General features: G+C 45.9%; 1 protein-coding gene across 5 annotated transcripts in view; it reads left to right on the forward strand.

The window, feature by feature from the left end:
- Positions 1 to 26,358, forward strand: part of GK (glycerol kinase) — a 2,191,429-nt gene that overhangs the window by 1,741,429 nt on the left and 423,642 nt on the right. For all 5 annotated transcript variants that reach the window (XM_069637310.1, XM_069637305.1, XM_069637306.1 and 2 more), the window contains one exon: positions 12,209 to 12,329. In XM_069637310.1, the coding sequence (XP_069493411.1) occupies positions 12,209 to 12,329 (121 nt within the window). The remainder of the gene's footprint in view (positions 1 to 12,208; positions 12,330 to 26,358) is intronic.

Here is a 26,358-nt window from a genome sequence, read left to right on the forward strand (position 1 = left end):
GATTTCAGGAGGCGAGAATTTGTGGGACCAAAATGCCACGGGATGCAACTGATTGGTTACTGGGTGCTTTTGTGATAGAACTGCCCCCATGGCAAGGCTCGAAGCATCAGTTTCAACGATGTAGGGGAGTTCTGGGCGAGGATGTTTTAAGATCGGTGCAGAGATAAATCTAGTCTTCAAATTCTGGAAAGCTTGTTCCGCCTCGGTAGACCATTCAAAATGTTTGTTTTTCTTTAACAAGGCGGTGATGGGCTGGACTATTCGAGAGAATTCGGGGATAAACCTGCGGTAAAAGTTTGCGAAGCCTAACATGCTTTGAACACCTTTTACGGAGGATGGCGATGGCCATTTGAGAATTGCATCGACCTTCTTTGAATCCATACGCACTCCGCTAGGTGATAATATGAATCCCAAGAATTCAACTTCAGTCACGTTGAAAACACATTTTTCCAACTTAGCGAAAAGTTTGTGTTGACGCAATCTCTCGAGGACCATTTTCACGTGTTTCCGATGTTCAGTTTCCGATGAAGAATAAACGAGGATGTCGTCAATGTAAACAACAACACACACATCTATGAGCTCTCTGAGGACATCGTTCATAAAATATTGAAAGGCGGCCGGGGCATTGCAAAGTCCGAAGGGCATGACCTGATATTCAAATAGCCCATACTTGGTGCGGAAGGCCGTCTTCCATTCATCGCCCTCTTTTACTCGTACCAAGTGGTAGGCTCCTCTAAGATCCAGCTTTGTATATATGCATGCTTTTCTGACTTGGTCCAGGAGTTCAGGGATCAAAGGTAACGGATATCTATTCTTAACGGTGATCTGGTTCAGGGCGCGATAATCTATACAAGTTCTAAGGTCCCCTTCTTTTTTTGGAACGAAGAACAAAGCTGAGGAAGCAGGGGACTTGGAAGGACGAATAAACCCATTCGCTAGGTATTGATCCAGGTATTGTCGGAGGTGAAGATTCTCAGGCTCGGTGAGGGCATAAATTCTACTACAAGGAGGAGTAGATCCAGGTATCAGGTCTATCTGGCAGTCATAAGACCTATGAGGAGGTAGAGAGTTAGCCTGATCCTTCCGGAAAACATCTTGGAATTCTAGGTATTCAGGAGGTAACTGAGGAGCCTCCGAGGAAATTGCTGCCAGTGCAACACCAGGTCGAGGGTGACAGGTAGAGACACATTCTGGAAACTGAACCGTTCTTGCTCGCCAATCGATCTGAGGATTGTGCTTTTCTAACCAAGGAATTCTTAGAATAATCTGGAACTGAGGGGCCTTGATCACATCGAACACGATCTTCTCATGGTGTCCATCTTGACTTACTAGCGTCACTTCTTGGGTGGTATGCGTTACTGGTCCGGAGGCTATCTCCGTACCATCCACCGTAGTAATGACGTCCTTTACAGCCTTTGGACAAAGAGTCAGATTCATCCTCAAAACCATTTCATGATCCACATAATTGCCGATGGCACCGCTGTCGACGTAAGCTTCAATCGCATGTAATCGATCCGGATGTTCAGGGCTAATGAGGACCATAGGTATCACGAAATGCGAGGTCACGGAACTGGTTTTAACGCTCGGCAAGAGGACCTCTATTCTTGTCGGGCGAGGTCGTTTCCCTGCTCAGAGTTTGTGACCCTGGTAACTGCAGCTCCTACTGCCTTCTTGGCTGGTTTCACCGGACAGTCTCGAAGAAAGTGCCCCGAGTTTCCGCAATAGAGGCATAATTGCAGCTGTTTTCTCCTTTCCCGCTCCTTTTGTGTTAGTGGTCCTTTCAGGCCCCCTATTTGCATGGGTTCCCCGGAGTCTACTCCTTTGGTAGGAGTTGGTGGTTTGGAAAATACTCGAGCATCAAACTTGGAACGATCGGTCTTCCTGTTCTGCAGTCTGTGGTCAATTTGAACGACTAAGTCAATATAGTCCGAACAGTCTTGCGGGGGATTCACTACTTGGGCTAACACATCTTTGAGCTCTCCACGTAGACCTCTATAAAACAGCGTAATCCTTTTGTCCTCAGGCCATCGAGTTTCCACTATCAGTCTGTTGAAAGACGCAATATAAGCCAAAAGGTCTTGATTACCCTGTCGCAATGAAAGTAGCTCATTGTCCAAGGCCTGCCCCTGTGAATGTCTTGCAAACAGTTTTTCCATACTGAGCTGAAAAGCTTGAAAATCATGGAGAACCGGATCATCTTGATTAACTAGAGGTTTCGACCAGTCTGCCGCATTGCTACTAAGGTACGAAAGCACGAAAGCTACCTTAGCTTGATCAGTTGGAAAGGCTGCTGGCCGGCATAAGAAGTGCAACCGGCACTGATTAATAAATACTTCAAACCTCTTTGGGTCACCAGAAAATCGTTCGGGCGGAGCCAGAGGTACATTCCCAGGTAGGTTGATCTGCACTGGGTTCGTAGAGGATGTTGAAGGAAGATTTGCCCCCGATGCGGGTAACGGAGTTTGTCCGGCTTGTGACTGTAGCAATTGTCTAGCGAGATCGTCTGTTCGCTCCTTGGAAATAATCAGTTCCCTTCTTAGAGCATTCGTTTCCTGACGGGCTGCATGCACTTCTGCTCTTAGTTCCCCAAGTAACTGGGCTAGCTGGTCGGTATCCGAGGTTTCCATAGCGCCTCGGTGGGAGTTTTTCCGATAGGCTTTGCGTTCTGTAACGCTCACCTGATTCCCGCAGAGGCGCCGGTCTTGACTGGGTGAATGCCGTATCTTCAAAGGTGATGTGTAACACACGGTTGGCTCTTTGGGCTGGACCTCTGTGCACTGTATGTCTGACTCGAAGAGTAAGATGTCTGCAGATAGAAAATATGGGATTAATGAACTGGGGCTATTGGGTGCCTCTCTCCTCTTCCCTTTCTCTTCTCCTGTAGAACCCCAAAGGTTAACACCCTCACCTTAGGTAAGTGAACGCCAAGCTCTCCATCTGCCTCGGGGCAGGGTGCCGTAACCAGTTTCTTCACTGGATAAGGGTGCAGGCCTCTTGACCTCAGAGGACTGCTGTCCGTCGTTAACTGCACGAACTGTAAGTTCTGGGCACTTCAAATGTCTTAAAAGTCTTTTGTAATGATATCTCTTGTTTTGCAGGGTTCCGGCGATGGCGGATGGCGGGCTGATGAGAGTTGAGGATCGAACCCGCGTGAGGAATAGAAGCGCCTGGAAGCACGTAAGTAAGCGCTTGTAGCCTGCTTCACGATGCGCACTAACTGTCCCTTTTATCTTGCAGGTACAAGTTCGGAGCTTTAGAGAAGCTGAAGGGTGCTGGAATACCCACTGGATTCGGTGTGGGAAGGAGTAATGGCACGTGAGTAATAAAGTTGGCCAAGTCTTTAAACGCACCTTCTTTTGTCTTTCAGATGCGGGATGCAGTGCCGAAGGCCTCCGGAGCGTGCGAAGAGCTGGTAAGCTTTTGTCTTTCAGATGCCGGAATGCAGTGCGAAGACCTCCGGAGCTGTAGGTAAGCCTTTGTCTTTCAGATGACGGAATGCAGCACGAGGCGTTGGTGACAGCCGATGGACCAGGTAAGAGATGCGCTGCCACTGAAGACCGTAGTGCTAACCTGTTCTTTCTTTGTCTTTACAGGTGCTGCTGAAGACTGGATTCCAGGATGGTAAGCCTTTGTTCCCTTAGGCCCAGGATCAGAAGCAGAAGACACGATGAGCGTTCTGCTGCAGAGAATGCAGAATAACGCAAAGCAAGATTCATCCATCGGGTGTGGTTTAAATAGCCTCCTGTAGTGCTTAGGTGTCTCCTTCCACAGCCACGCCTAGGTAAGAAAAGAGTTCCTGCTTTCCAGAAGAGTTCCAGTGTTCTGAACCTAGGGAGTGGCTCCTGCCCCACCCAACAGGAAAAGTAGTCCCAAACAGAAGAGGATCAGGGGTTCAACTGGCAGGTAAGTAAGCAGCATGGTCTGCTGCAGGTAAGTCCACCCAAGCATTATGAGCCCGGCGCTTCCAGCGCTGGGACTGGGCATCTTTATGAGCCTGGTGCCACTGGCGCCAGGACAGGGTCCAAAAGGTCCCAATTGGGACTGGCTGGCACTCGGAACCGGGGTTATGGGTCTGCTTCCAAGGGAGTCGGGCAAGTCCTGATCTTTTGGAAGCAGAGATCATGACAGTTCCTTCTTAATCAAGGGTAAATTGAGTTTGTGGGCCAATGCTATATCGATGAAGCAGCCAGTGGCCCCAGAATCGATCACTATGTGTACCTGGTGTGTAAGCTCCCTAGTAGGTTTCAATGAGGCTTGGACCACGATAGGTCTGACGGGACCAAAAACGGGTTCAGTGGGGGACATGGAGGTGCTCGCCCGTACCCCCGCTCTTAGGGGCGAGCCTTCTGAAAACCCTGATTCTTATTTCTTGGGCGATGTGGGCATTCTTTTACATAATGTCCATTGATGCCACAGTAAAAACAAGAGTTATCCGTTCTTCTACGTTCCCGTTCAGCCTGAGTAATGGGACTCTGAATCCCACCGACTTGCATGGGTTCAGGGGCCGACAAAGTCGAGGATGTTTGATTGGAAAAACCGACCTCTGCCTTACACTCAGATCGGCGTGCATCTACTTGCAGGGTTAGGTCTACCAATTCGGAAAAAACAGGGAAGGGCCGGGACCACTGAGAGGGCGTCTTTCATAGTATTACATAGCCCTTTGTAGTACACGATAGCTTTCTTTTCCTCGGGCCATGAGGTCTCTGCAGCAAGTTGGTTAAAACGTGTTATATATTCAATAAGTGTTTGTCTGCCTTGTGTGAGCTCTAGTAGTTCCAAGTCTCGAGATTGTGCTTTATACCTGGTATCAAATACCTTAGCCATTTCCGTTACTAGAAGATCGAAATCATATAATGCTGGATGGTTATTTTCCAGTAACGGGTTCGCCCAGGTAGCTGCCACGCCAGATAAATGGGAAAGAAGGAAGGCTGCCTTGGTGACGGAATCAGGAAAAGCCTGGGGTCGGCATAGAAAATGTAGTTTACACTGGTTCAAGAACGTGCAGTATTTCCTTGGATCACCTTGGAATCGTTCTGGGGCAGCAAGGGGAAAGGAAGTAGGAAGTAGTACAGGAGTGGGAGTTGTGGGCGGAGCGGGTGGAGACTGGGCTTGAGGAGCGTCTCCAATCTCGGCGTCAGCCGGTAGAGGATGACGTGTGCTTTGCAAGGTATCAAGACGGTGGTGGATTGCCGTTGTTGCGGTGACCATGTCGGTCCTAAGGGCCGCGACTGCCTGCATTAAAGTGGTCACGGGGTCCCCGGCGGAGGGATCCATAATCAGGGCGACCAAAAAAAATGGCTTCTCAGTCTTTTCTGATCTTGATGGTCGTGCCGATTATTGAATACCTCCGTCCCTAAGTACCACACAGACAGAATGACCAAATACTGTCTGTGCAATCTTTGAGGCCACAGGTGTAGTGAGCCGTCAACTGGAACCAGGAAACGCCGGAAGAACCCCTTTGACCACTGTAAGGCAATAGACGGTTATCAAACTAATGCAATATGGAAACAGCAATAAGGAATTGATTGTAGCAAGGCTTACCTAGATGAGCTGTGGGCCAGGTCGAAATGCACTAGGGGCAACCAGCAGGGACAGTGGGCTGGGTTTCAGAGAGGCTTGGGTAGTAGTTCCAGACCTGGGCAAGTTGGCACAAGAGGAGTCCAAAAATACGTAATGGGGTCAAAAACCAGTTCAAAGCACAAGGTCCAAGCAAAGGGACAGTCCGTTTAAGCAATCCGTGAAGTAGGTGCAGGGTCGAATATCTTTAGAAGCAAACGAGAGAGTTCCAGGGCAAAGGTAACAGATGAAGCCAGGAAGAAGTAGAGTATCCAAAAACAGTCCGTGGTCGTAGAGCCGATGAATCCTTGATGAAAACAATAACGCCAAACAGTCCTTACGAGAAGCAGCTGAGAAGCGCTGCCACCGTGGTTTCCGGCGCTTTTGACTGTTAGTTGTAGTCATATGATGCAAAAACGCGGCAGCGTGGGAAAATCACGTGATGGCAGAGGATGAACGTGATTGGCAGCAGTTCACCTCACGTGACGCGTGAATCGCCGTGTTCCTCGGCGGTGCTGCAAGGCATACGAGAGTTTCCACGGGAGTTGCCAGGACAATGAAGGTCGGAAAACACCTGGAAAACCAGTCATCCTTCTCCAGTGTCGGGCAGAAGGTCGTGTTCTTGTGCCCCGATGTGCAGCAAGAGATGTGCCAGGTAAGTGCGGGCTGATCGTGGGTTGCCTAGTGGGTTGCCTAGTAGTGGGCACACTGGGAGACGTGACAACATGACACATGCCTTCTCGAGTATTGCAACTAAAAGGGAAGATCTACGTTCTAAATTCATCAAATTAGAAAGAATTTCCAAAAAGGAAATAGATAAGTATTGGGAGAAGGTTACCCTGGAGAACTATGTATAGAATGATCGAGTGCCGAGGGGATTAAGGATCCTCATCTTTCCTAACTTTAACAATGATCAGGACAAAGATTTAGCAGAGGCATGGGAAGCCAATTTGAGCAACAGCTCAATAAAAATGATGGGTCATTTCATCGAACATGCAACGAGAGAACATAAAAGAGCAGTAGAAGGAATTGAGACTATCAAGAAAGAAATAACTGCAATGCAGTCCAATGAAACTACAAAAGCAAAAAAACTATGAGAAAATATACGAACTTCTCTAAGTCTATCAGGATGAAGTGAAACTTAGAAAGTTAAGGAAATGTTATTGTGATGATCGTGATTATAAAGAAGACCGAGTTTACACTTTTCAGACCAAATATGATGCAAGTATTAAATCATCTTCGAATAATTCAACTCCAAATACATCATCAGCAAGCTCTGATGCAGATTCTGAACCAGAAACCTTAGAGGCTGACAGTGTGAAAACACGTGAACAAGGAGGTTACATGAATCAGATTAGGAGGTACAAAAAAGGCAATCATAATCTTCCCAAGAAGACAGTCCGTTTTCAACTACCGGCTATTACCAATATTCAGAATCCGGTTCTAGGAGGAGAGGAAGGAGGGGGGGCAAGAAACAGCATGAACCCAGACATCGTCCATATGGACAAAAGACTAACGAGGGCCAGCTCCAAGGAGGCGAGCGGCAGCAAATAATGGAAGATCTTGTACTCAATCTATCGAATAGAAATTTAACTATGGATGAAAGAGGTCTTCTAAACAAGGGTCTGTCATTTGCACCTACATGTGACTCAAATAGAGTGGATGTATACATAGACTTGTTCAAATTCACAAGAAAATTGAAGCTAAAAAAGTTTTTTGCTACTCAAGCACCTGGCAACTATCAAAGTAAGGACCCAGAAATTCCAATCAGTGGTTACTCAATTCAAGATGTTGAAGACACCTTCTTGATCAGATCCATAGTCGAAAAAGAGCAATTTGCAACATTCAATCTAAGAGTGTAATCCAGCACCATGTCAACAAAAGAGCTCAAATCAGCATCTAAATGTATGCCTCAACTACCGACGGATAACGTAATAGATACATTCTACAAGGCAGTGTCTCAGGAATTTTATGAAATGGATGCACGAAAGACAAGACATCGGTCTACACTCAAGGGTAATCGTGCTAATTTAACACAGGGAGAACGAACAGCACTCAAAAGATTAAAATCCGACACACAGATTGTTATTAAGGAAGCTGACAAGGGGGGGAACATTGTCATAATGAATAGGGAGGACTACCTAAAGATGGCTAATAATCACCTGTCGACCCCCGGGTGTTATCAAATAAGATCTGATAATTTCAAGAAAGAAGCTGTTAAACAACTTGAAGACAATATTTTGAATTGGCACAGGAAAGGCCTCATCACAGATGAGGAAAGGGCATTTCTATTAGTGAAAGAACCAGTGACTCCAACGATGTATTTTCTTCCTAAAATACACAAAGAATTTGACACTATACCGGAAGGCGCCCAATCATGAGTGGGATTGGGTGGATTATGGAAAATGTCTCGGAATATTTAGATGCCATCCTCAAGCCAAGAGCAGCCCTTCTAAAATCATATCTGCAAGACTCGACAAGTCTCATACGCAGGTTACAGAACTTTGAATGGCATAGTACTTATTATCTTGCCACTTTGGATGTCAAGGCCCTCTATACATCCATTCATCACAAATGGGCAACTGCCTCTATTGACTATACCTACAGGAATGACTCTGCCTCATATTATAATCAAATTCAAATGCTGAAAGAAATGTTGCAACTTACCTTGGATTTAAACCTATTTACATTTGACAATAAAATATACCAACAAACTAAAGGAGTGGCTATGGGTACTAAATATGCTCCTGCCCTAGCTAATCTTGTTATGGGTATGCTAGAAGACAAAATAGTATACACAGCTCCGTTCTTTCTTAACAGGATCAAAATGTGGACTCGATACATTGACGACGTGTTTTGTATCATTGAAGGAAGTACGTACAGAGGAATTTCAAAATGTTGTTCTCACATTGAAGCAAAATTGCTATGATATCCAGTTTGTAGGAGAATGCAATAATAGCAGCATCAATTTTTTGGACTTGACAATAGAAACAGATGGCAAACAGCTTTATACTAAGACATTCAGGAAACAGACAGAGGTTAATTTCACACTTCATGCAAGCAGCTGTCATTATCATCCTACAATTCAGAACATACCATTAGGAGAGTATATTAGAGCCAGACGGAACTGCAAAAAGGATATTAAATTCGAAGAAGAATGTTCGTTACTACAACACCGGTTTAAAAACAGGGGTTACTCGGAAAAATGTGTCAAAACCGCATATAAGAGAACCAAACAGATGCAACAGCAAGATACTCTCCAATTGAAAGTCAATAGAATTACAGACGGACCAACTGGACCCTGCTTTATAACAAAGTACTGCAGGGACCATCAGCAGATTCAACGAATACTAGAGAAACACTGGTACCTTTTGAAACTTGATGATCACATCACCAAATTCATAGAGGGGAGACCTTGTATAATATTTAAGAGAGCTGGAACTCTTAAAACAATGCTTAGCCCATCACTATTACCGGATATTGAGCGAATGAATCGTACAACCTGGCTGTCTAGCAATTTAAGTGGTTTCAGGAAATGTGACATGTGCACACAATGTAGATATGCCCATCAACAGACGACCGAATTCACAGATGTTTATGGCAAACGATGGCTAATTCAGCAAGGGATTAATTGTAGAACTAAATTTGTTGTTTATTGCATCATTTGTGTGTGTAACAAAATTTATATTGGGAGTACTAAAAGAGAACTGAGAATACGTATTCGTGAGCATCTGGCCAAGATTGGCAGTCAAGATATTTCTCTGCCTTTAGCCGAGCATTGGCAAAGCTGTCATCAGATGCATGATAAATCTGACATTAGATTTTTAGGTCTCGAACAAGTCACAATGAACAAACGAGGAGGAGACAGACTGAAGGCATTGAGGCAGTCTGAAGCACGTACCATATGTTTTTTTAACTCTACCGTTACTGGTCTCAACAATGATAAGGAGATGGGGTGGGTTTTTTTGTCTCTATAAAACGGATGGTATAACTATTTTTATTTACAATAGTCAATTCGCTGACAGAATGTACTTCTATATTTGCGGTAAACATTTTTCTATGGATTTTGTGGGTTGGTGGGAAACTTATGGGAACCGGCCACTCATGGAGACTCTGTGGGTTGGGCCATATTTTTAAACCAACCCAATTTCTGTGGGGTATAGCATACACCTAAATAGGTGATTCTCATTATTATTCAGCTTATGTCATAACTTTTTGGACTCTATGCAATTACTTGTAGATTTGGATGTAAATATCATGTGTCTTGCAATTTGCTATTTGGTAACAGTTCAGGGCTAGTGCATGTTAATAATTTACATAGAAGTAACGAGATGTTAGCTTGAATGCAGGTTCAATCTTAATTCTATAATGCAATCAGCAGTGACCTGGCTCAGGGAGCTCCGTGGCAACGCGCTTTGCGTTGCCACAGTATACATGTTTCAACACTTCACTATGGCGGCCATAGCAGCAGCCGATCATCACAGACATTGCGAGGACATAGGAGAGAGACCTCCTTGGCAACGAGCAGACGTGTTGCCATGGAAATCTGAACGCTTCATTAGCTTTCACTAAAATGGCGCCGGCTGCCTTCAGCTATTGTGCAGCCAACACGAATAGAAGCCCGAGCAGCAGAGTAAGTTGCTAAATCATGTTTACTCGCGTACGCGAGTGTTTGTAATGGACTTACAAAGATGAACCTCCTAGTTTCCTGATAATATCAAGGCTTATTTTAGGATACGCTTGATCTTGTACACTCGCTTGTATGAGCGTGTGTATTTCCAAAGACTTGGGCAGGAATGCTTTGTTAACTCGAACCGCATTGGGCATGATATCTGATGGATTATGGTTAACCCCATTGTTTGTTACATTGTGATATCACTCAGGGTATAGTTTTTGCTATGCCACTATATTTCCAGTAGGTACCGCACAACGCTTTAAGGGACTGTGACCGTGACCTTTATGGGTTTCCATTCCACACTAGATGGGGGTTGCCACAGTCTTAATATAGGTGACCAACTGAATAGTATATTGTAACTCTGGATTATTCCAACTCTTTAATTACAGACTCTCAGCCTTTGGGATTTGTCCCTTTAACTATATTTCGGGCAACAGTCATATGGACTTTTTCACAATAATATTGGGTAAGCGTATTTTCATAAACTTCACGGCATGTTATTTAGACTTTTTTCTTTGTTGTTACAACTGAACTAATGGTCATTTTTATTTATTTTTTCTCTTTACATATATGTTTACCAACATCCGCGTCCCGTTTTTTTGAGTATGATTGTTATATTTGCATCTTCTCTTTTTCTTTGGGTTTTCTAACGATTATGATTTTATGTGTCTATCTGATGGCAATATTGTGTTTTCTTGAACCCGTTCCATCCTCCCCTTCACCAACCCTTGTTTCTCTGTCTAACTAAATGTGGACATGTTTGTAATTTTCAATTTCAATATGGTTAATGTTACTTCGAATTGTGGTATGAATGCAAATACTGCAATACAATATTATGTTGGGTCTAATTATTATAGCCCTGATTTGACAAAGGCTTGTGGTAGCCGAAATGCGTAATCAAGTAGAGGGCTACTGTTCTCAGATGTAGCTACGACTCATATAGTTTATGCGATTAAACAATCTTTTTCTTTGGCGCCGAGTCCTGGAGTCACTTGTGTTTTTTCTGGCATTATATATGCACGGTATGGGCTTAATATCCATCCGAATCCAGTGACCAGCGACAAGTGATGTGAGTTAGTGTACCCAATTTTGGCAATTAACAGGGATTGTAAGGCGTCGCCTGCTCGAACAACTTCGAAAATAAGCCCCGCATATTTAGTGAGTACTTTATCTAATAATGCATCCAAATAATCAAAGGCATTATTGATTTTAAGACGGTTGGAATTATGATGTAAGGATACGGATAGAAAGTACTCCACTATGGGAAGTTGAAGTTGAAAGGCTATGACAACTGCTACAAACAATGGAGATTGAAAAACTTCATGAGTAGTGAAATTCAAATTGGTATTCATGCAGATGGCAATTCCACCATACGGGTGTCCAGTTGGACCGCGCTCAGCCAATTTTTGAAAGACTCGAAAGCCAGGCAATATCATATGATGCATGGCCATAGTCTCTTGATAAAGCAGTATGTCATAATTTAAAACATTAAGCTTCTTATTAAGCCAAGAAAAAAGATTAGTTTAACCACAGGAGTTCCATGAAGCTATGGAAAACCTGTGGATCTTTTTAAGTGGGAATGTTATCCATTTCAGGGTTTAATGTGGAAGCCAAGGAGGATAGCCATGACCAATCCTTGCTGACATTTCAGATGGAGTATTATAGATTCTGATTAATTTGTTCTTTTTCTTCTAATATATAATGATATCTTCACCCCCACCCCCCAATAGCCACTCATTGGAATTGAAGAACTTAAAGTGGCTTTTAGTTTACCTCTGTTTTCAGAAATTGGGAGTACTATGTTGTGGGAGCACAGCAAAAGCATGTTTGGCCAAACATGCAGCTATTCTCCCGCTACTGCCACGTCAACCTATTTCTTAACATCTTTTGTATCAATTGATTTGAATGCTGCAAGAATTCTATTTTGTCATGTTTAATTACCATGGTTTTATAATGATATTAAATTCACTTTGAAAGATTTTGGATGCCATGAATAAAGACACTGGAATTCCTTTGACCCAGTTGCAAGTTGATGGAGGCATGACCAGTAACAAGATACTCATGCAGCTGCAGGCTGATATTCTCTGCATTCCAGTGGGTGAGAACTTCTCTTTTCTTTTTCTTGTGTCATTTATGTTGTTTGTTAAAATATTTAACTGTTCTGTGTAGCCTTCCATACCAATCAAAGGACTTCATTGCTCTTTTGAGACCGGTTTAGACACTCAAACGGCTGATAATCTGATAGAGGAAGCCATAACCATAAAAGCCTGTATGGGTTATGAAGAGTAATTTGAATTGAATCTCTCTGGCTCCTAAGTCACCTGAGCTATATCAAAGCTTATCAGAAATGATCTTTCCTCTTTCTGGGAGAGGATAGACAGATCACTGTATTCTGCTACTTCTGCAGATGCCTTAATAGATGTTCTTGCCTTCCATGCTCAGTGAAATTTCAACCATTCAGAAATACGTTGAACCTTGCCAGAAAACAGATGGTCCTGTTCTGCCTTAAAGGGGTAGTTCACTCAAAAATGTTCTGCTTTAAAAAGATTGGCCATAATAAAAAATATATATAAAAAATCTGTAAAGGTTTCGGGAAATAAGCCTCAGTCAGGATTTGTAATCACTAGGAGGCATTCATTTTGTGAAATGAACAATGTGAGTTCATCAATAAAGAATTGTGGCGGGCGGCGGAGTACTCATAATTGCTGGTACTTTCATTTTAATGTTCCCGGAAACTTAAAACGAAAGTACTGGCAAATATAAATACTACGCTGCATGCCACAATCGACGGGTGGCGTGGTATTCATAATTGCTGTGCCTTTCAATGCAGGTTTTCTGTGTTCCCCTGGACCGGAGGAGCACAGGAAACTTTAAACGAAAGTCACAGTAATTATGAATATTGCGGCTTCCGGCAGAGTATTCATAATTGCTGTGACTTTTATTTTAAGTTTCCTGTGCCAGGAACTGAAAATAAAATTCAGGTCAATTATTAATACTGGGCCTGAGATCAGAGGGTAGCCAGGTAACCAGTGCAGTTTCAGATTCATCCAGATCATCAGCCGGGGAGAGGAGGAGAGAAAGCAGAAGCAAAGAGGAAGGTCTTGGGGTGCTTCCGGAACCAGAGATGGTTCTCAAGTTTCAGTGAGGGAGGGAGGCTGTTCCAGAGGGAGGCCCCAGCAGATGAAAGAGATCTACCACCAACTCGCTGCTTGGAGAAGCGACCCTGAGGGAGTTGGAGGCAGATGAGCGGTGAGCTCGAGAAGGAAGATATTTGGGAAGAGAGAGTTGAAGGTATTGAGGCCCGATGCCCCAGAAGGCCTTGTGGACAATGCAGAGGGTTTCGAACTTAATCCTTGCCGCCACTGGGAGCCAGTGCAGAGATTTCAGTCCTGTAGAGATACTATCCCTGGGCTTGAGGCCAAGGACAAGTCTTGCAGTCCTGTTTTGGATGAGTTGCAGAGGGCAGAGAGTAGAGGCAAGCAGATTTAGAAAGAGGCTGTTTCAATAATCCAGCCTAGAGAGAACCAGAGCTCTGGAGACAGTGAGCTTCTGGGGGAAGGAGAGGAAAGGAAGAATACCTCTGAGGAGGTGCAGCTGGTAGTGTGACTTCTTAGAGACATCAGAGATCTGAGAAGAGAAGGATTGTGTGGAGTCGAAGATGACCCCAAGGTTTTTAGCCTCACAGGTGGCAGCAGGAAGAGGGCCAAAGGAGGCCGGCCAGAGGGTGACAGGAAAGGAGGGAGCAGGTGTTGGATGAGGAGAATCTCATTCTTACTGGCAATAAGGCAGCGATCATTGGCGGCACACCACTCCTGGATAGCAGACACAGTCAGAGATTAGAGAAAGAGAAGAGGTGACTGAGGGGAGCCTGAAAATGAGCTGAGTGTCATCTGCATAGCACTGAAAGTTGGGGCAGAGAGTGGCAATGCGGTGGGCAAGAAGTGCCAGGTATTGGTTGAACAGCCAGGGAGAAAGGTTAGACCCCTGGGGAACACCACAGGTAGAGATGGAGATAGAGGAGAGGAAGGAACCAAGTTGGAGCTGGGAGGGTCAATCGGAGAGGAAGGTGGTCAGCCAAGCCAAGGCCTGATCAGTCATACCCAGGTTATCACAGAGACGGTTGAGCAGGATGGCATGGTTGACTTTGTCAAAGGCAGAAGAGAGATCAAGTAAAATGAGGACACAGGGTTTTGGAATCAAGGTTGGAGAGCAGGTCTTCACGGATGTTCAGGAGAGCAGTTTCCGTGCTTCTGGCAGCTCTGAAGCCAGACTGATGGTCATGGAGACAACCAACAGATTCAGAGTTAAGATTAAGCTGGGAGATGGCCAGCTTTTCCAGGGTTTGCGTTGGAAAGGAGTGATGGAGATTGGACGATAGTTAGCCGGCCAGGAAGGGTCGGCAGAGGGTTTCTTAAGAAGAGGGTGCACAAGGGAGTGCTTGGGAGGGGAAGACTCCAGTGGTGAAGGAGTGGTTACAGAAATCAGCCAGAGCAGGAGCCAGGGTGTCAATGTGGTCCTTGATGGTTTTGGAGGAAGAGGGATGAACCTGTTTTGACGAGACTTTCATAGATCGGACTTGTCTAGAAACCTTGTCTAAGGAGGACAGGGGAACGGCAGAGAAGGAGGGAGTAGAGATGGCTGAAGAAGGGCCAGGGGATGAGCAGGGAGTAGAGGGAGGATGGGGAGAGGGAGAGAGATGGCCTGTGTTTTAGAGATGAAATAAGAAGTCAGGGCCGTGCAGAGGGCCTGGGAGGGGACAAGAGAGGTAGAGACTGCAGCAGGATTGGCCAGCTCCTTGCAGATTTTAAAGAGTTTGGCCCAGTTGTTAGATGCTGCGGAGACGCAGGCTTGGATATGGGCTCTCTTCAGTTTGTCAGAGGATGTACCGAAAGCCTCCTTGCACTTGCATTTAAGGGTGATGAGGTCAGAGTCGTACCAAGAGTTGCACTTGGCTTTGGGCTTCAAGCGGATCCTCATGACAGGGGCAAGAACATTGAGAGTATCAGTTATAGCAGTGTGGAGCATGGAAAGGGCTGTGTCGGGGTGTGAGTCAGCCAAGGGGAGATGAGGGGGGGAGAAAGTGGCAGCGAAAGCCTCCACTGACACACGCTTCATGGGTCGGATAACCGAGAAGGTAGGTGGCAGTGCTGGAGTTGGCTTGTCCTGAGGTGTAGAGAGGGTGAGATGGGATGAAAGAAGAAAGTGATCCTCTTCTTTCACCACAAAGCTCCTTGGAAGCGAACGCCTCCTACACCGGATGAAGTACACTTCATTCGATGCGAACTGTGAATCGCCGACTCCTTCAGCAATCCACCTGACGTCCCCTTTGCTGGTAAAACTCCTGTGAAGACAGAGCTCTCCGCTCCAATGGTCTCCGCACCCGCAGAAGGCTCCCCCTCTGAACAAGTCTCCTGGTGTGTGCCTCTCTGTGCACAAATTTGCCCCCAGTTCCACTGCAGCTTCACACCCGATGTGTGTGTCCTAAGCCAACATGGGCTATGCCCCGTCTACCACGGGTCCCCTTAAACGGCCTCTATCACTGCCGCCCTCTTCACTGGTAGCATGTACAGACATGCACTGTAGTTCCTTTTACTTCCCTCGCAGCAAAATCGCCCTGCAAGTTCACTGCCGTCTCCTACTGTAACGCTGTTCTGTGTCTTTTGGGCATTCTAAGCCAAACGGGCCCCAGGCCCCTCCAGTGCCTCACACAGCGTACAATGTGCCTTGCGGCGCCAGACCAAGACATCTGCCCCAGGTAAGAGCTGCAGCATTCACCAGCGCCTCATAGCATTTATCGCTCACTGGCCCCTCCAAACCTCTATTAATGGGCCCAAAGCCCCTACAATGCGCTTTGCTAATGGGCTCTGAGCACCTCCACTGCACAGCAATGGTCTCCAAGCCACTTTAGGTGCTGTATTGGGCTCCAAGCCCCTTCATTCCTGTCAATGGGCCCTTAGCCCCACCAAGGTCCATTTTTGCCAGTCTCTAGGCCCCCAATGTCCTTTGCCTACCTGCTGGCAGACATGCTGGCCCCAGCCCCTGGCACTGCCCTTTACATCCTGCTCCTCTGCATCCAGCGCCGGGCCCCTCTGTGCCTAATGGCAACCAGCGTAGTCCCTACCTGAGAGGATCTTCTTCTTTGGTTGGGGGGCGGTGCATGTCACATCCTTTGTGCTGTCCCCCCAGCACAGCTATCATCCTCGTCGCCATTGTAGAGAGGGATCGAAAGAGGAAGGTCTGAAGGGATCAGAACAACCAGAGTGTGCTCTGGAGTCAGGCCATAGGGAGTGAGAGAGAGGCACAGAGGTCCCGAAAGAGTCCAGTGTAAGGGCAGGAAGCATCCAGGTGGATGTTGAAGTCTCCAAGGAGGAGGAATTGAGTGGTTGAGACCAGGAGGGAAGAGGAGAGGTCTGCCCACTCAGAGAGGAAGGAAAGGATCTGACCAGGTAACTGATAGATGGTAGCCACAGTGAGGGAATGGCCAGGCGAGAGAGAGAGCCTGCAGACGAGGCATTCGAAAGATGAGTAGGCCTGGTAGTAATGACAGAGGCAGGAATCCACTCAGGGAATATCAGGGCTACACCTCCTGCGGAATGGTTGGATCTGGGCGCGGAGAGGATCTTGTAGCCATAAGGGAGGAGAGTGTCAAAGCTTGTGACAGAACTGGCTGTGAACCATGTCTCGGTGAGACCGAGGACATAGAGGTCAAGTTCCTTTAGGAGGCGGCAGATGTCAGAGGAGTGTTTGACAGATGAGCGAGAGTTTAGAGTGGCAATATGGAGAAGGTTGCCGTCCTTGAAAGACTTCCGGGGAGGGGTACAAATCAGAGGTTCGCCCTGTGGAGGTGTAGGAGCAGCCCATGGGGGGGGGGCAGAAGAGGAAGGAGGAGAGGGGTAGGTAGCCAAGGGGGAGAAAGGAGGAGTGGGCAAGGAAGCCGAGAAGGGGAGAGAGGGGACATCAGGAGAAGAAAGGAAATTAATGAGGTGCGGTAAGCGTTTATCAAAGAGGAGAAGGTTGGCTTGAGGGCCTTGGGCCAAGATGGTGCCATTCAAGTAAACATTAATGATGACCTCGGAGGAGTGTAAGGAGGCCAAGAGGGCCTCCTACCTGGTGCCACCATAAATGGGAGAGGAGGAGAAGGCACTTTTTGGAAACATATTTTTTATAGATATTTTTCATTATGGCCAATCTTTTTAAACCATTTTAGGGAACTACCCTTTTAAGGGGAACATCTTTTATCATTTTAGCCAGTTGCCTTTCTCCTTATGTATCTGTTTCTGCAAGTGCAAACTGCACAAATATTTACTCTTGAGATGATGGCCACCCTCCGGCAGACACTATACCAACCAAACTTTAGACTCATTAACACACACCCAGAGTTCATGACCTTCAGAAATTAGCTCCATAGCAGATGCTGTAGTACCCTGTGATAATGCTCAGAAGGGAAGGCAAGTGTATAAACACACTAGTTTACAAGAGCCATTAAATAAACTGGTGTATGTCCTGGTTTCATGTGAACCTAGTTGCTACAAAACACTGCACAACAAGGGTATACAGTACATGGATACAATATTAAGGATATAATTAAAAGCATCAGCTATTAAAAGTTTAATTTTAACTACAGCGATAAATGGCATACAAAGGGTTAAAGGCGGGGTATTCAAGTTAGGAAAGAAAAGGCCCCCATGCCTTAAATAGGCATATTTAAATGCCTTAAATAGGTGGAGATGCAGCTGTCCTCCTGCTTTATTCCAGTGTTTCACATAGTGTGATTTTCCCATTTGTACTGTTGAGCCCGTGAATTTGCATCAGCAATTCCCTACCATGATTTCTGTCATGCGAGAGCAAGCAAGTGCATTTCCTGCTAATCCTCAATTCTCTACGGAAAATCATAAAGGGGGCAAGTCATTAAGCAGCTGACCCATATTTCTCCTGCCTTTTTCTATGCGAATCCCCCCAAGAAAAGCCAAAAGGCGACAATTCTTTAACTTTTCCCATGACTCCTCTGTCCCTTACTGTGCCACTTTTCACCAGCTTTAGAGAATAACTTTTATTTTGCATTTCTCTGCGGTTTTCGTTTTCTGATCATAGAGACTCATTTTGATTTTCGTTTGGTGGATATTTCTCCTGATTATTATAAACAAAGAAGCACTTACTATTTTCACTGGTCGGCTACATGAATTAAAAGATGCCCAGTTGCTATGCTAAAATGGTAAACAGCCTCACGTCACAGGTGTGTTGTGTCAACAAACACAGCTGAAAACAATTGCAAACACTGGTGGAATTGCACGCTCAACACAAGTCTCTGAACATAAGTTCAGACCCATTTGATCCAGACATGCCACAACAGCATTGGCACAGGTCTCCCTGTTATGTTTTTCTATAGCAAGTACAGCACACTTCAATTGAAAAACCAGGTGGAGTAATTTACTCGAGACATGCCTCGCAACACAAAGACAGACCCTTAAGCGTGGATTGACTCAGAGACTAAGCACAGAGCTCCCCAACAGCAGGGTGCAGTGTATGGTCACTCACCATTCTTAATAGCCAGCTAACACTTATAGGCCCCCATCCTGAGGGTTGTAGCTCTTTTGCCGTTTTCAATCAAGCTCTTAAGACCCATTTGTTTGCCTGAGCGGTTGTGGCATCTCCCAAGTGTCTTGCGTAAGGTTTCTTTTCTTTTCTGAGGATTTATTGATTTGTTTCTTGTTGACTGTCTTTGTAAGCGACCTGCTGCCTACGCTGCTATAAGAACAAACATTTTAAAGATAGCCATCATTAGCGAATGTGTGCCCACAGGCATAGCTAATGTCATGGCCACCAGGAAAGTTGTGTTCTTCATATAGTAAAATGCTGGAAAACACAAGGAGTATTCCCACAAGTTAATTCTTAGATATGTTTAAAGGCATGGTTGTTGGTTAGAGTAAGAGGAAGAAAGTAGTTTGTTAGTTATAGAACTAAGTCGCACATTACACAACATGTCAGACATAGTAGAACGTTGCAAGCATCATTAAACTTTGTAAACATGGTATAAAGTTGCAAACTGCAAGGCAATACCATACAACATAGCACATACAGCTGTATGGAAATCAGTATAAATGTTATGCTTATATTATGAGTGGTGGGAATAAATGAAAGGGCTCTTTTTTACACTTTTAAGTCTTAAAAACAGATTAAATGGTTTGCTTTCTCCCTCAGATTCCTCATTAGGTAGATACCACCTTCCAACATCAGCTGCTTTGAAAGCTTTTCGACATGGAGCATAGTGTATCTCGACTCGATCATCAATCCCTCTTGATTCGACGTGTAGCTCGTCGAATCCGGACTTGACATTGGTCGTCATACATACTACACCTCCGTACCTCAGTTCCTTTTTTCTGCACGCTCATCACGATGCTCGTTAGGAGCAACTCTCGACAGAGAATGTAAAAATACAATAATTCCGTTTTTTGTGTTAAAACTAGATGATCTTCGCTGTGATGTCCACTCCTAAGGCATCGGGATTGAAGGGATGTAAGGACTGTTTTGCAAAAATGTCGATAACAGACCCATGCAGCATTTGTGTGTGGTGTCTCAGGGCCGACCATGTCACAGAGGATTGCAGGGCCTTCAAAAAAATGAATCTCAAAATGCTAAGGCAGTGGGCGGCGAAGCTTGCGTTAGGGCACCTCTGCATTGGAGTCCCCGGCTCGATCGGCCAGCAGATCGTCGGAGCAGGAGATGGAGGCACCCACCCCAGAATAGGAGGACATGTTCCCGAAGAAGGTGAATAAGAGGTTGCACTCACAGTTACTCTTCGTCATGCTCGTCACACAAGAAAAAGCATCACTGACGGAGTCACGATTCAAACTCTTCAGAGGAATGGGGTACATCCCACCCGAGTTCGGGTACATTGAAGGCCGATTGGGAGGTCTTTAAGGAGCAAATGCTCCAGATGTTTAAGTGGGCCACTGCTGTTACGGTTACAACTTCGACCCAGCAGGCCTCAGCAGCTACAGTTATGCCCCGTGATCCTGGTGTTGGGGAGACTGCATCAGGTACGACCCCTTTGGGTTCAATGTCAACCATCGGTAAACCGACCATACCGAAGAAGCCTTCACAGTCAGCACCATTGGTTGCGATCATTTAGCCCTGAGTTTAGATTGTCTTTCTACGAGACAATGCAATCCATCTTCGATGATGATGGGTATCAAGTGTCTTTCGGCTTCGAGCCCATGACAGGAGGTTCGAGTGGGTGTGGGGTTTTTCTTTCTCCCACCAGGTTGATCTAAGAAGGTCTACAAGATGCTAGTGGCCTAGACACCTCCCCAGATCCCGATGCCCAACAGGCCAACCCATATGGGCATGCCAATGCCCAATACTGGAGAACGCTTGACAGGGTAGTGGATGCTTTAGGCCTGTGCGCCTCAGCGAAGCCCTTGTCAGCTTACAAATGGACTGACATCTTGAACAGAGGGCTACCAACGGAAAGGGCACTACCTTTCAATGCAACCATAACTAACCCCATTTGCACCTTATGGCAGAGGCCGTGATCTACCCCTCGGGTTCACTCGGAGCTTACAATAAAATATAAGCTGGTAAGGGGGGATACACCCTTCATTTCCTCCCATCCTACACCAGAGGGGTTGGTAGTTCAGGCGGCCACCGTTCGACACAAGACCATCGACGTCCACATCTTATCTTCCTACAGATAGGAAGTCCAAAAAGTAAGACCCCCTGCCAAAAAAAGTATTCTCCTCTAGCAGCATGGCCCTGAAGGCTGTGAATGCATCATGTGCCTTTGCGAAGTATTCACATGGTTTATAGAGAATGATCGAGCAGGTGGCAAAGCATATCCCTGTCGGTGGTCGGTCAAAATACCGAAAATAAAATCTCGAACTGCAAAAATCTCGAAAAAAAAATATCGAATTATTTATTTATTTATTTATGTGTGTTTTTGGGGTCAGGTAAGTAAAAAAAAAAGGGTTAAAATAAAAAAAAAATAGAAAAAAGGGGGGTTGGGGGGGAACCCCCCCATTTCGAGAAAAAAACGTCATAAAAAAAATTCGATATTTTTTTTTTCCGCCTTTTGTTTTTCGAGATTTTTGTTTTCGGTATTATCACTATAAACCATCCCCAGGGATATGCAGGAAGGTTTCCTACGCCTGGTGGACGATGGGAAGGAAGTGGCCTGTCACGCACTGCAATTGGGTCAGGACATTACAGACTTAGTGGTGTGATGAATCCAATGGAGTCATCATGGATTCCCCGGTGGTAATCTCCTCCCATGTGGCCAGCAGCCGCTACCTGACTCTGACTCTGACCCTGGGGACGGTAATATGAGGGAAAATCACATGGGGGTGGGGGGACAGCCTCCGGGGAGTTGTCATTACTTCATTGGGTAAGGCACTGTATTCCTGATTTGCCCATGTAGAAGACCCCTTGCTTCCAATAACCTAATGGCCTATTGCTATGCATATATACCCCTCTTTTTGTGAAAATAGAAAAACCTTTTCCCAAAGCCCTTTTAACCAAACTTCCATCCCTGGACAAAAGGGTTAAAGCTCCAAGACTGTCTTTTCCAGTTCTAATTATCATCCATGTAGAACTGTGGAAAGATTACAAGTAATCTTTCAAGTAATTTGCATCAGGCAACATCAATGGACTTCATCTCTCATAATTAGCCAAGTACTGGGACAAGGAGGAAGAAGGGATCAATACAAAGTGGAAAGAGCCTCAAGATCAATGAGCATGCTAGTTGTTTCCACGTGACTTCTGCGTGGAACAGTTAAAGATCGGAAACCAAGAGGCTGCTGCTGTTTGGAAGAAGTTGTCATACCTAGTGCGAGGAGTGTGGTCCCTGGGAGCACAGACTAGTGTGGCAGAGCCGAGGGGCTCACGAGCAAGAAGGCAGAGAATGGTTGCGCAAGTAGGGTGTGCCGCATTCACACCAGGAGCAGAGAGAAGATGCCAAGGTGTTTGGCAGCCGGAAAAAGCAACACTTTGCTTAGCAGGACCTGAAGGAAGGCAGGCATGCTTATGAGAAGCAGCAAGAGGAACCAGAACAACGTGGAAGCAGTCCACAGTGGAAAGTGGGTTGCAAAGCATTGCTGCTGTTACCAACTCTAATACTGCATTTAATTTTGGTTTCTTACAGGCGCATCTGTGATGAGACTCGCCTACAGCTGAACACCTGTGCCTAGTGCTGTCGCTGACATGAGCTGTAGAATATGTGATGCTTCGGGCTGCCCAGGCCCATTCATGAGCCCCTCCTGAGAAGTACACAGCTGAAGGCACTGTTGCATCAAGTTCCCAAGGCCAGAGGCTGCCTCGCAGATATGACATTGAATGCATTTCGCAACTGCAAGCTATACTCTTTCCCCCTTTTCCACAAAATTGACCTGTTTGTTATTATGTGTTCTTTTTTACGGGTTGAGAATGGATTTAACCACTGTTTGTATAGAAGGATTGAAAGGGGCCCCTAGGGGTCCCTCGCGTTATGGAAACAAGGCAAGTCACCACACACGATAGATACGCCAGACACGAGGTTGTATTCCCAAAGCTAGGGTTTATTGCAAAGCAAATAGTCTCAGTTGGCCAACTCGGTCTCACACCCCGCAACGTGTATCTCTAGACCTCGAGGGACGCAAGAGAGCGAATTACGTACATCAGTTACATATATACGAAATGCATATCATACAATCAGCTGTGACATGTTTAACACCCCCCTTATTGGGTTTCTTTGAAGTCGGTTTGATGGACACTTCCAACGAATATGACGCCTTCAAATATCTATTCTAGTAACAATATGCAACCTTGCAAGTGCAGAGACATCTTTTCTTTGTTGAACAGAACACAGTGCTTCTGCTCTTGAAAGCGAGCTACATACGGGGGAAGAGTCACATTCCAGACCTTGCTATCTATGAGGTGCTATTCGTGTCCTGGGAGCCGACACGCTCTACAGGGCTCGGAAAAGGGGGGCCATAAGAAGAGCATAATTCAAGCCTTTAGCTGCTTTATTCTAACATATTTTATCATATAACGAGACTGGCTGGCAGCTGTGAAATGATTAAATGCCCTGCGGCTCTGATTCAAGGCTACATTCAGGAGGGAGCCGGGCATTCCTCTCCGGAGCTGCCTACGTTGTGTTTCAACGAACCTTTATTAGCCTTGCGGCCTTGTCCTTTCACGTTCAAACAACAATGTTAACAGTCGAGCAGTGTAAGCAGAAATGTGCTGCGAAGCAATTTGAACCGAAAGCAATGAGCAATCGTTAGAAAACAAAATGGCGATCCTTGTTACATCAAAATGGCTGTTCATTGGTCAAACTCGGGAACCTGTATTTCTATCGTTTCGTACATGAGACGGTTGGCCTTCGGCCACCAAAATGCGTTTGCCGTCCATCGTGAGAGGTGTCCATTTTTCCTAGACCAACAGGATGAGTCAGGCCTTGAGGGTGCGGGGGGTTGACCAGTAAGCAGCTGTAAAGACTGGAGGTCTGTACTTCTGCCCTCTATATGTTAAATGTTAAACGTATTTGTACCGCGCACCGTCACCAACGGAATTGGTCCCCAGGCGCTCTGGCGGATCTGTAAACGATAAGGTGGGATGGATTAGTAAGGTGAAGAGGGAGCAGGATAGTGAGAGGAGTGTTGTTCTGTTGGCAGATTCAACTCGGTATACACCGGGTGCTGAGCTTTGGTGCGGGTATTCGATCGGGGTCAGTCCGTGTGTGCTGTTGGTGCGGCTTATGTGTTGTTGCAGTGTTGTGAAGTGCGTGTGGCTTGTGCGAGAGATGGTTGTGTGAGTTTTTTTAGTGAGATAAGTATGCAGAGAGTTTGAGCTTATATTGTTTAGTGGGTTACCTGACATTTAGCATGCTAACATTCACAGTTTTGTCTAAGTGTAGCACTTGCTGACCTTCACAATCCTATCTAGATGCGACGCAGGCTAATGTTCAGAATTCTATCTAGGTGTGGGCATGCTAACATTCACAATCTTATCTAGATGCTACGCAGGCTAATGTTCACAATTCTATCTAAGTGTGGGCATGTTAACATTCAGGTTTCATCCAAGTGCAGCGCTTGTTGACCCTGACAGGTATGTTAGTATGTAATGCAAGGCAACTTCTACAATCCTGTCATAATAGGCTCAGTCTGGTGGTCACAAATCTTTCTAAGTATGCCTGGTGTGAGTCTATGCCAGTCTATGTTATTGGAAGGTAAGATTGAGTGGCAGGTGTTTTCTGGAGTAGAGTAATTGCTCTACTCCCCACCCATACCACACTCAGTTTTTGTTGGTGTCTGTTGACTGCTGGCTTCACTGGCTTCCCCTGCAGACACCTGCAAAAAGGCAAGGGAAAAAGGCACAGAGCACCCCAGCCAAGGTCCACTATATGGTAGCTTGGAGGAGTACTCAGGAGGTGATAGATGCTGGTTCTTAAGGACAATGAGTCCCCAATCCCCCACAAAGGAATGTCCACACACTATGTTAGGTGATAATACAGCATCTTTATATAAAATAAGGTTCAGTAATATATATACATATAAATAAAAACAATTTGTACTCATGCAGTTCTATTCAAAGAATGGGGAATATATACACTCTGTGGTACCACAATACTTATATTCAGTAATACATGCACCAACTGCAGACAGTTTCAAATAGGCATGTGAATTCTTAAGTAAGGTGTAACGGCATAGATTAGGGAAGAAAGGCAGGTTAGTTATGAACAGGGCAGAATGCTTTCTTTAAACTAGATACACAATTGTGTGTGAGGACCCCCCCACCTGGGCATCCTGTAATGGAAAAGTTAGGGAGTAACTTATCTTGTCTTTTACAGCCCAGTCCAAAAATGTTCAATAACTCTCCACTTTCTTTTTAAAGTTTCTACTACCCCAAAGTACCTGAGAGGCCACAGGAGAACAGGATCCAAGACGAATCTGGGAACCCTGGATGACTCCTGAGGCTAGAAGATGCTCTTCCTCGTCTCAGTACCTTTGGTGCCTTGGCAGGCAAAGTGGCACAGTTTCTCGGTTTCACTCGATGATTAACCTGAGGATGGACACCCTTGGAAGAAGGAGCCACCTGGATGCTGAGCCCAAGAAGAAAAATGGAACCCAAGTCTTTCTGAAGTGCAGCAGTTTTGCTCTTTGCGGTGCTCTCCGTTGGTTGACGATTTCTCTGACTATAGGAGCCCTGGGAAGATGAAACTTGCTGTGTGCTCCTCAACGGTTTGTCAGATAAGAGTAAGACCCCTGGGGACCTTCAATGACTTCTGGTGGCAATGGGTGTAGAGGTCACTTTTGGTGTCGGGTTTCGGAATATCACAGCTTTCCACCTTTCGGTGCTGCAGCACAGACCACTGGATGGCTTTTGATGACCCTCACCAAGTCTGGACCCTCGAGACGTCTTCATTGGATTCTCATGGCAGGAAACCCACAGGTGGACCTTCCTCTGCGATCAGCAACCCTGGACCACCTACGGCAGGAAAAAGTGGTCTGTGATGATGGCAAGGGTTTTCCTTGAAGTATCCTTCAGCAGTTTGGAATTGTCGCAGCTCTGGGTGTCAATCAGCACTATGCTAGGGCATCCACTCTTCTGGGCACTACACTGCAATGGACTTCCTGCGGTCACGAACGCTCCTCTGGACCCTGGGTCACACCAATGGACTTCTTTGACTCGAAATGTCAGGGGACTCCTCTTCTGGATTCATGAAGACTCCTTCTCCGGTCGGCAGGCACAAAGGACTATATTCTGGGGTACCTCTGATGAGGAGCAGCAGGGTGCACGATGGTTCCTCGCAGCTCGGGGAGAAGTCTCCTAGCCAGGTCCTCTCTTGGATCAGTCCTTGGAGCAGCATGGCAGCCTTTGGATTTCGGTGAAGAGTAGCAGCCGCGATCTTCCTCCTCCAGCTGGACTCCAGGGATCAGCTTCGGTTTTGACTTCCGCTTCTGAACCAATTGTTGAGTGCAGAGACCCTAGTTGTACACATTTGTTCCCCATTCACTCAGGCTGAGCCAGGCTAGTCAACCAATCACGCAGAGGGCATTCATGCAGCCAGGCAGTCAATCAGGCTCACAGGCATTCGGGCCATTCACTCCACCCAGACACCCATAACAAGGAATGCGAATTGGGGTTAGCACCCA

Source organism: Ambystoma mexicanum, chromosome 7p (genome assembly GCF_040938575.1).
Source record: "Ambystoma mexicanum isolate Mex_15411 chromosome 7p, UKY_AmexF1_1, whole genome shotgun sequence".
NCBI lineage: Eukaryota > Metazoa > Chordata > Amphibia > Caudata > Ambystomatidae > Ambystoma > Ambystoma mexicanum.